Raw genomic sequence first — 10,919 nt, 5'->3', positions numbered from 1 at the left:
CCCGTGCTTATTGATGTACCGTCACAGCCAGCTGCTGCCAACTTTGACAGATCAGCTTCGTTTTCATTCAGATATATGCGAAAAGATGCGGCGATGTCCTCTTCACTACTTGCCCAAATATGTTGAACCTGATTCTTCCACTCTTGTTAGATGTTCTTCGATTTGCCGTCGATGCCAATGTTTTTCGTTTTTAGCTTGCGTTAGGACGGTCTTTTCTTTCATCGAAGAAGACTTAACTAACAGATTTTCCGGTTGTCATTTTCTTGAACAGCTGCGCTGATTTTTTTCTTTTCCCTCCTGACCTTTTATTATTATCTATAACAAGGTCTTTACGCTCCGCTGAAAGTATCCACGCATCGTGAAGTGCCGCACTAGCGATTAATGCAACTGACCGGAGAACAAATAACTGCGTTTCCGTGCCATACCCAAGCACTAGAGCAATGGCTGTGTGCACCAACGAAATTCAACTCTTGGACGAGGGTCATAATCAAGAGGTTCGGTGAATATAACTGTTGCACCAACAATGTTCAAGCTTAAGTTTCTGTCAAATGGATAAACTTGGTTTTAGCTTGAATGGTCGAATTTGCGGATTTAAACTTCATTGACCAAGCCAGTCTGTTTACATTGAATAATGTCTTTGTATTTTTCCACTAATGAAATTACAGTACATTTCTCGTGTTCGAAAAAAAAAAAAAAAAAAACATGCTGGTGCTTTTATTATTTTTTCCATCACATTTACTTAAACGAGGTGTACTGATCTTCGACTTTTAATCGTGCAACTAAAGTCACGCGTCATAACTACTCTGCATAAGGCCCTAGCCAATTAAATTTTCATTTCAAAAATCCTTCTTGTAAGTCATGCATATAATATTTTACACTTGTAGCCTATATTTATTCTGCTCGAGGCAACAAAATATATCTTTAATGGTTTTGGAAGCATAGATATTGTAGGAATAATTTGAATTTCCATTTGACATATAGAGAGTTGTGTACAGGATGCTCAGTGCTGTAGAGGTTGAACATCAATAAATTTTTGGCTTAATTAATTTTCGGACTGATATCTCTGAAAGAATAAGTAAGGAAAGTTACTTCAGGTTGTTTTACGTTCAACTTTTGTTGCTTACTCCTTTGAATTCTGGTGTAGACTAGGAATATGGTTGTCGTTATTTACGAAACATATGGTAAAAATTTAGGCATTACTCGAGCAGACGGTTGTACCAAATTTTAACACATTTCTTATGTTTTCAGGTTAGGTAAAAGCTTTATAGGTAATAGTATACAACAGTGCCTCATGATCTGTGCGCGTGGATACTTCCTACTGTTGCACTACGTATAAAAATGATTTTATTATATTTAGAAGTAGTAAGAAGCATCCACGTGCACGTGACATGCAATATGTGTTTCAAATCCCCCACATATACTCATACACTACGTACAAGGGCATATTATTATTCTTCGCATACCATAAAACACAACGAAACGCAACGCAAACCGACGTACATTTTATTTTATATTACTCAGTAATTAAATGAAAGTCGCATTTTTACCTCATTTTCAAGTTCCTATATCCTCAATGAATAATCCTTAAAAGACTGCACTTCGTGAGTCCTCGCTAAATGATGAGGCACTCTCGTATACTATATCCGCTTTATATTTCTTTTAGCATAGCATGCACTAAATGTAAAGCTCGATTACTACTTGCAGATTGAGTTCAGGAGGGTTCAGTGTAAATACAGTGCGGACGTATGGAATAAAAACTAGTGCATAAAACACGAACCAACTTGTGCTAGATGGCCGCTAATAAGCACGAATGCTATCTGACCGAAACAGACCAGAAGCGCCAGCGATGAGGTGCGTCCGTAGAGAGCAGGCGCGTGAGCGATGGAGGTATACGCATAAACGAGGATAGTCGAAGAGCATATTCACGCATACAGTACTTTCACTATCACTCAAAATTCATTTCAATATGTTGTGCACTGACAGTAATTACTTACATTTACATTTTCATTCTCGCTCGAAAAATGTTTCATACCGTATTTTACCTACAAATTTTCTACTTGATGCAACCGTCAGCTGGAGTGAACCCAAAATTTACTAATTTGAAACATGATATGTAATTAATTTAAGTGCAGGCTAACAGTAAGTATATATATTTTTGGACACAACACTTTTTCAAGATAATTACATGATGTATAAAAAAAATAGATATTCAACCCTTGCTTTATCTATGAAAACATGGCATTAATGCTGTATCGCCGGACCACACGAAAAATTGAGAAAAGTTCCAAATGTATTAAATTAGTTGAGAAATGTACTGAATTAGGTACGAGATATGCGAAATTAAATAAGAAATGTAGTAAACTAGGTTGGGTTAGACCTTCCAAGAGCAGGCGTGGAAACTTTTCCAGGAAATCGGAAACGTGGGTATTATTTAGTTTCTCCCCCCAAATCACTTGGTAGTGGTTCTGGCTCAAGTACGGGCCCCGGTGCCGTCGATGAGGGTGTAAGACTTGCAGATGTGCAAATGAAGTGTTTCACGGTCACAATTAATGACTCATACGCTCTTAATTAACCTATAACAGACACTATTCCAAGGTCGGAATTTTATATTGTTAACTGAAAAGCGTGAAAGAAAAAGTGAGAAAAGACAGCCGAGTAGCACTCTGAGTATTGAAGTGGCAGTTGCGGACATTACAAGCGAATGTAAGGTTTGATTTCTTTATGTACGAGTGCCGAAACAATTGCGATAACAGCATTGGTGGATTTATGGGATGGGGGGGCATTGCCCTCCCAGCTTTTTGAAAAAAAGTAAAAATGCCACTTATAACACCCTTCAGTTCTCATTTGTATTTACCGTTCCACCCAGCAGACAATTCCTAATTCCGCCCATGGATAACAGCGATAGAGATGATGTGGAGAGCCCCAAAAGAAGTACAAACTACGCGAATAAACATAGGACGAATGTAATATGCATCCTTTCTACGTTATAATCTGAAAAAAATGGATAAAAGGTTAATGTATAATCGCATAGTTTCGAAACCATTGTACACATCATCACTGATTATGGGAGATACTTCAGATAGTACTATGCACAGTGTATAGATATCCACGTTTCAGAATCCGTGGTACTTTCACAATAACTTTCTTTAAGAGAAATTGTGGTATGGGGGGATATTTTATCATGTTAATTTGACATTCTGATAGAATGAAGCTGGCAAAATAAAAATAGAGCAGTTGTCTAATAGCTTTTTAAATAATATAGTTTCATAAGTTTCGTAACTAAACCTTCCCTTCTCCTACTAAACAGTTGGTGAGGATTGGGGCCGTTCAACATGTTTCTATTAAAGGGAAGCACTGCCCGATAGTTAACAATTTTCAGGGAGGACTTACTGAGCTACAATGGCGTGTGAAATTTATTACTATAGATCGGAAATCGCCACTGTGCAATGCATAAAACTTTCATATTTATATCCGCCGTTCAGTTACAAATCTGCTTTTGTTTATTTACAGCAAATCTCGAAAGACTGTAAAATCTACGTTTTGTGAAACTTCTTGAGTGTGTTCATGTAATCACTTCAACACCTTCAAATATTTCCACGTAAAGGAATTATTCCAAAAACTGGAAAACGTACATGTGTATTTTAGTAGCGGTTCAACTCGATGATAGAAGTTCAAAGATACTGCACTATAAAATATTAAATGTATTCTTTGGACTTAATACAAAATATGTTCATCAAGATGCTGCTTAATATTGTATATGCGAGACACTGCTTAATAAAGTGCAATTTCAACAATATTAAGCAGTCTCTCTCATGTGTTATGATGAAAAGTCCGTCAGAACAGCGAAAGGATAAAGGCTACAAATGTACAAAGGATTCTAGCAAGTTTCGAATTCGTATTGTTGCCATTCTTGGCTAGTCATGTATATACTCAACGCAACGAACACTTCCTGTGACAGTCGAGACTTGTTTATTCCCATCATCACTATTGTTAAACTCATCACCAATATCATTAAAAATTGTTATAGAACTGTGTTGTTACAGACGAGCGCCTTAGCCTGTATTACTTTAGCCTGGCAGGTAATGACGGACCTTCCCATACTTCCCGCGCTCCAACAATCTCACCACCAAATTCTGATATTAATGTGATCAGTTGAGGTTTGGCGAGAAAGAAAATGCTCTATTTTTATGAGAAAAATAGAAAAATATATTTTTGTGTAAATGGAATTATATCAGGGTGTCTATTGGTCACGAAAGTCACGAAATTTAGCTTTGAGGTCGTTTTTTTTTTTTTTTTTTTTTTTTTTTTTTTTTTTTTTTTTTCAACTGTACAAATGTAAGTACAGATTGGAAAATTTTGTTGTATAAAACGTCAAAATTCACCACCAAAAATGTCTATGGTCGGGTTTAGACGCAATCAAATCGCAAGCAAAGTACGTTTCTATTGCGTGCATGAAAATTCGGCCTAGATCGCACCCAAATTCGCTCTTGAAAATGTTAGGAAACTTTATGATTTGGTAAAGAAAAGGTCTCGAAAAAGTCACGAAATTTCATTTTGGAATTTTAGTAGACACCCTGTATATGCACATCGCTATATTTTATTTCCTTTAAGCAATATTGTATTTATTTTCCAACAAAACACTATTTTTATATAGACAATTGTACTTTTTTCTCGGGAAAATCGGGAGAATCCCTACAAGCTTATAAGTTTCAAACCAAAAGACTATGCATGGTTTCTATATGAAATAACTGCTAAAGGAAGTTAGGATCACAAGTTCAGTATAAGAAACATAATTTTGTCTCAGTAGGTTGCTGAATGATTCCAAACCATATCTGAAGCAAATCACGGAATTGGCTTAGAGTTCAATTAACTAGAAATCACAACGATTCGATAACGTCATACATGGAACAAAAGTTTAAAGTTCATTTCAAACAGAAAGGAGCTTATGATGGCGAAGATATGCAATTACCTGAATGTTACTTTAGATACATGGCCTAAGGGCAATTTTCTTCTAAAAAGATGCATTTATTTCTGGTGCATGGGATTCCTGGGTCGATCGTTGACCAAGTAAGTTTGGTAGGCAGCATCGTGGCCATTAATTTCCTCTGAATATTCCAGATTTTTTTCACAGTATCATTCCATCTGTTATTTAACATCTTTCACTTGCCCTAGTCATCCATCTCCCTTAGCCTGAAAGGCATAATCATATTACGTTAACCTGAAAGATTTATTTTCATTTCCTTCCAACAAAATACTATACTCAAATTTATACTTTAGCAAAACATAAATATGATAAAAACATGGCTTCTAGATCTGTTACATATTTAGGCATTTGTTTCGTATTCAAAATGGAAGTTATTGACTAGTCCAGTTGAAAAAAAAAAAAAATATCCAAATTTTCACAAGTGTTCATAATCGAATTTTTTGAACAGACTATATATTTTATTTTATTTGTACGTTGAAGTTATTCATCAATACTGTTTAGTTTTCGAATAAAAATTTTTCTAATGATTTTAATTAGTTTATTGAAGCATACAATATAATTTTTTGGTATTTTTATTAGCTAACTTCGTCTATTGTTTGACCATATTTATTAATTATGACAATCGTTACCTGAGGAATCTAAACAGGCATGCATTTTTTTTTTTTTTTTTTTTTTTTTGTCAGTTTAGTGCGTTTCGAACAATGTTGATAAGCATAAGAAATTACAATAATTTTTTGAAAAAGAGAATCAGTCCTAGTTTTTCGCATATTAGATCACTTATCTACGTGACTTCCAAAGTCTCAACTGGCTGACAACTTTTGATAATTATTGTATAGAAATTCAACAATTCTATGGATATTTTAAACCATTTTCTACCCTATTTAAGTCGTTAATAAAACTATCAATGTCCCAGGAAACTACACGATGGTTTTGGAGTGCTTGCCATGAATTCATGATCCAGCATTTTCTTTGTTGTAACTTTGTTGTCCTAACATGCTTTCTTCGTCATGGTACTGAATAGTTTCTTTAAAAGAAGAAATGTCACTGTACATAAGCGATAGAGCATCCACCGTCAGACAAGAGACCTAAATCCACTTCAATTACGTTAAAAATTATAGTCTTTCCTTCTATATGTACACTTTCTAAATGTGTCTTAAATTACAACCATCTGCAATAATTACATAGTATTTCGGTGTTTCCTGTTTTCAATCTGAGTAGATTGTCGAACTTTTAGATGTCACATACTTTTGAAAGTTGTACATTTAAAGAATACTAATAAGTAAATATGACATTTCGATAAGCAACAAAATGTTATTCTATAAGGAATATTTAATATTAGCTACTATCAGAAATTTTTACCAAGAGATAGTATGTTGTATGTGGATGCATAACTCCGTAAAATTATACATAGTGCTGCATGAAATTGAGATTTTATGTAACTCATTTTGAGTCAATTACTGAAATGATGTTATTTTTTAACTTTCCGTAAAATTGTCATGTAAGCCTAATCTGTACTACTATAATGATATTGGGGCCGCTTTGTCTCAGTTATAGAGCTTCACCTCTGGTGCATGGGATCCCGGGTTCAATCCCAACTCCCGCCAAGTGAACTTTGTAGTAGACAAACACCGTGTGCGTGGATTTCCTCGGTGTTCTCCCGTTTTTTCCCACTCCTCATTCCACCATTTCATTCACTTATCATCACCGTCTCCTATAGCCTAGCCGGTATAATCGTGGGACGTAAAAGTGAACGATTTCATTTCATTTCATTTATAATGTTATAAGCAAAACTTAAGCTAAAAACCTATATATTTGACACTTCGAAGCATATAACCATTATGATAATAACTATACACTACTGCACAGAACATACATTACAATCCATCCTTTTCAAACTCCAGGCATGTTACTAAATAATCGCACTTTTTACTGAACAAGTACTATAAATTATCATCCCATACCTCAATCTCAAAAATTTGTTGCGCAAAAACTGAGGGATTTTGAAACATTTTTAACGTAAAATGCATACTAGTTTGTAAGTGATCTATTGATTTATGACGATGAGTCCCATAGTTTCGGAGCTATATAATTTCGTTTCTGAGATCCGGGTTCGATTCCCGGTGGGAGCTCATGTGGTTCGGACTCCACGTTAATCAGTAGGTCCCGTCTCATATTGCCTCGCTGCTGAAAGAGACGTTAAACTTAAAATCAACTCAACTCAATTTTGTTTCTATACATAAGTTCATCTTCTATTATGTTCGCCAGCGAATAATTTGGAAAGGTTATAATTTCCACTTTGGCTTAATCATCCATCTCCCTTAGCATAAAGAGCATAAGTATGAAATGTTAAACTGAAATATATCATTTTTCATTTCTTTTTCATTTTTCACTCTGAGTCCTTTTCTTTTCCTCTTGAGATCCTCTATATGATGATTGTCTTCGTTGTCACTATTATTTCAGCACCCGGTATATGTATATTTTTTTATACTTTCAGATTCATTTAGCTGAAATACTTTGCGGTGAAGGGCTTAAGTCACCAGTTTGATAAATTATTCACCTAAACAAATGGCTTTCGATTACTTAAACGTTGCTTCTATTAAAGTTGAGACGAAATTAGAAATTGAAAATAGTGAATATACACAACATAATATTAATGCCAATGAATTGGAAGATCCTCTTTCAACATATTCTGCGTTTTGTTTAGAATGTAAAGGAACAGTACAAGATGGGACAGAGACACATAACGATATCAAACTTTCCACAGTAAGAGAAACTCTGGAACCTGAGTTTAATATCGTTTTAGATGATAATGAACATGGCGCAGTAGCAGATTGGAAACTAAATGCACAAGCTATATGTCTGATCAAGCGTTTGTCAATGTCTGATTTACTAGTAAATGCTGAAACTTGTCTTACTAGCATTGCACTCTTAAACTCAGAAAACAATGAGTTCTTAAGCGCTACGGAGAATTCCAATATTATTAGAGATAAGAACGAGGAAACCACTCAAAGAAATTATTATCGAGAAATTGGTGGTAATTCTCAGGAATTCAGGTACGTTTACATTTGTATATATCTTCAAGAGGTATGTTGATATAAATCTTTTGTTTTTTGCTACGTCCAGTAATTCACTACGGTTTGGGTAGGGAAGTCACTAAACTGTCAACCAACCGGGTAGGTCGAGCTGGGTCTTAGGTAAGAACGATGTTTTTTCTCGTTGCAGCGAATCAGGGATTTACCCAACCTCTTTAAATAGTACCTGGAGGAACCTACGGAATTAAAGGCGCTCAAACTCTGGTACTGAATTCACAACTTTCTCCTATATGCACTGGCGTCTCTGGCATGTAAAATTTGGGGTGAGGTGGACATGAAACTAAGTGATTTAAATGGTATATACTACCTAGCCCAACCTGTTCATTATGTTCGATTCCATTTGTCACCTCTTTGCTTATCTTCTCTTACCCCCTAAATTATATCAAGAACTCGGTTATACTAGTTTCACAGCCTGAATATTACATTCCGTATAAATATAATTATTAGACTATTATTTATATGTTATTCTGTTGTTAGTAAATAAATGAAATTAGAATAAAATATTAAATAATTTGTACTTCAAAATATTGGGGAACGCGTCCTCCTCGTCCCCCCGCCAGAGACGCCCATGCCTATATGTACCGAAGTTAGTCTTGAGCCTAAATTTCACACACAGTTCTTGGGCATTCTAGTCCTATTCCAAATGAACGGTGATCTTTACTTTTCGATAGTTAACTATCCCTTCTCGATTTAATTTAGGCTTATGTACTTACAAATAATTCAGTAAATAAGTCAAACCAGCCGAGTTTTTAGTATCTATGCATGTATTTTCCTATCTATGTAATGTAGTGATGGTTCGTGACAACAGCGTTCAGTGACAAATTATTCTAATGCGGCTTTCTAAATTATTATTATTTTTTTTTAATAGATTGGCAAACGTTAAGTCTCGTCTGACACCTGTTATCATCCATGTACTAATTAATTCGTCCCTTTCAATAATTGAGGTTAATAGTTACATAATGTTTATAAACTTATAAATTGACAAATTATTTTGTTAGGTAATTACTAACACTTCCTATATTGCTTATGTTCACTAGTACAAATTATAGATATGAAGAAGAGACTATAATTTAATTTTTATATGTGTTCTAATGTATTATGTTACTTAGCCCTGACATATTGTGTAACTTTCTTAATTTGCCAAATCCCTGCCTTTCATCAGAAAACACTAAATATTAAATAATTTTACTTTTTTTCGAATTTATAACTTATGAGATGTGTATGTACAGCATAGCCGCTATAATGAACGCATAAGGTCTCTCCTTTTCGTTTTCTGTGATCATACGCCCTGTACACACTTGGATTGTATGTCAATGCTAGTTTTGTACTCTATTTTTTTTTTTTTTTTTTTTTTTTTTTTTTTTTTGACATTTCTTTTACCAATTGTATATTTGTTTAGTAATAACATGAAACTTGTCTGTTCCTTTTGTATATTCATGTTACTAACTTGAGGAAAATGCAGGAAATGTGCCCGTTTAAGCAGATCTTTAGGAGGTGTTAAGGGACAAATAAAGTCGGTTATATTGGTACTTCCAACTACGAATGACTGTTACAAAGAATTAAATTTAATGGAAATATGATGAGCGAGCTAATATTGACTCACGAAAAAATCTGTACGGGATCGCTTTGTTTCTGTGTAAGTGGGAAGTCTATATGCAGTGCAAAACTGCATAGACAATACAACTTTTATTATAACCGGGTATGAGGTAGTTTCCTCACCATGTTCTTCAGAGCTAAAAGTGTCACGTTCCAAGTTAAGTAGTAGAATCATGGTTAGTACTTGGTCCCTGTGAACATTCAAGGCCTTCAATTCTTAACGTAGATTTATTTGTCTTATTACTAGCAAACGCTGACAGCTGTTCTTTCGTCCAAAGGACGATTTTTCCTTGAAACATGTGCTTCTTTGTGTGGCGTCATTTTTCAGGCTGACCTTCCCTATCAATCACTGTTTCTTTTTTCGTGTTTCATAATATTACTTAAGAAACATCGTTTGTCCGTATGCGGAGACCCTCTGTGGTGCGTGCGAGTTGCATGCATACAGGTAGCTTAGCGCCGAAGGAGCCGATTGGAAAGTTCATGGAAACATTACTGTCTCACATACCTGCATTGTACCGCTGCTCCATTATGAACAGCGGACAGAAAGGTGGGCAACAACCTACGAACAGAGGTGAGGCTTCGGCTATCCTCTGAAATGGGCGACAAACTCGAACCATTAAATCTGGGAATGTGTGTGCTACCTCCTCACACTCTTCACGAGATCCTGGGCCCGAAATCCTTCAATGAACAGACACGGCAGCCTCATTGAATTCCTTTACGGGCTTCGCTGTGCACTGTCTTGTTAGGTGTTCTAAGCAATCTACGATATTCACTCCCCAAGACCAAACGATGAAGGATAAATTGGCAACACAGCCGAGACCATTCAGTTCTTTTCTCAAAAGAAAGGGAAGGTTTCCTCCGTAAGAGGGAAACGGAGGGTGGGGCGAAGTATGTTTCGCATATTTTCCGAAGGCATACTTGAGATAGAAAGGCTCTAGTGTTTTAACTGCCATTCCTGCCGGCAAACGTAAGGCTTTGGCTATCCTCACAAATGGGCAACTAAATCGTGACCTTGGGTCTGGAAGATAAGATTACGTGATACCCCAACACGTATGAAAGAGGGGTAGTTTGTGTACCCAGGGGTGGATCCAACGCTCCACCGGCGGGGTGATGTAGGTACTGCCCTCAAAGAGCGTTTCATACGTGTATCATAAAGCACATTGGTACCTCAGGAGTGCTAAGGTAGTGATAACTATGCCCAGATAATAGGATTCACGACCCTGGCAGGGGAGCTTGCCACTCCTAAA

At 35.9% G+C, this 10,919-nt stretch overlaps 1 protein-coding gene across 8 annotated transcripts in view; it reads left to right on the top strand.

Moving 5' to 3' along the window:
- The first annotated feature begins 424 nt into the window (after positions 1–424).
- LOC145671282 (uncharacterized) overlaps positions 425–10,919 on the top strand; it is a 38,331-nt gene continuing 27,836 nt past the window's right edge. For 2 of the 8 annotated variants that reach the window (XR_014128496.1, XM_081740230.1), the window contains exons 1-2: positions 917–1,075; positions 7,479–8,037. Coding sequence is in view for 4 of the 8 variants with exons in the window: in XM_081740230.1 (XP_081596356.1) it covers positions 7,550–8,037 (488 nt within the window). In the remaining 4 variants the exon portion in view is untranslated. Of the gene's footprint in view, positions 852–897; positions 1,095–7,478; positions 8,038–10,919 lie in introns of those variants that run through there. The other 6 variants (XM_081740231.1, XM_081740233.1, XM_081740232.1 and 3 more) reach the window with 6 other exon arrangements.

The sequence above is a fragment of the Thermobia domestica genome, chromosome 15 (genome assembly GCF_964235325.1).
Source record: "Thermobia domestica chromosome 15, izTheDome1.hap1.1, whole genome shotgun sequence".
In the NCBI taxonomy this organism is placed as follows: domain Eukaryota; kingdom Metazoa; phylum Arthropoda; class Insecta; order Zygentoma; family Lepismatidae; genus Thermobia; species Thermobia domestica.
This window is presented reverse-complemented; position numbering and strand designations above follow the sequence as displayed.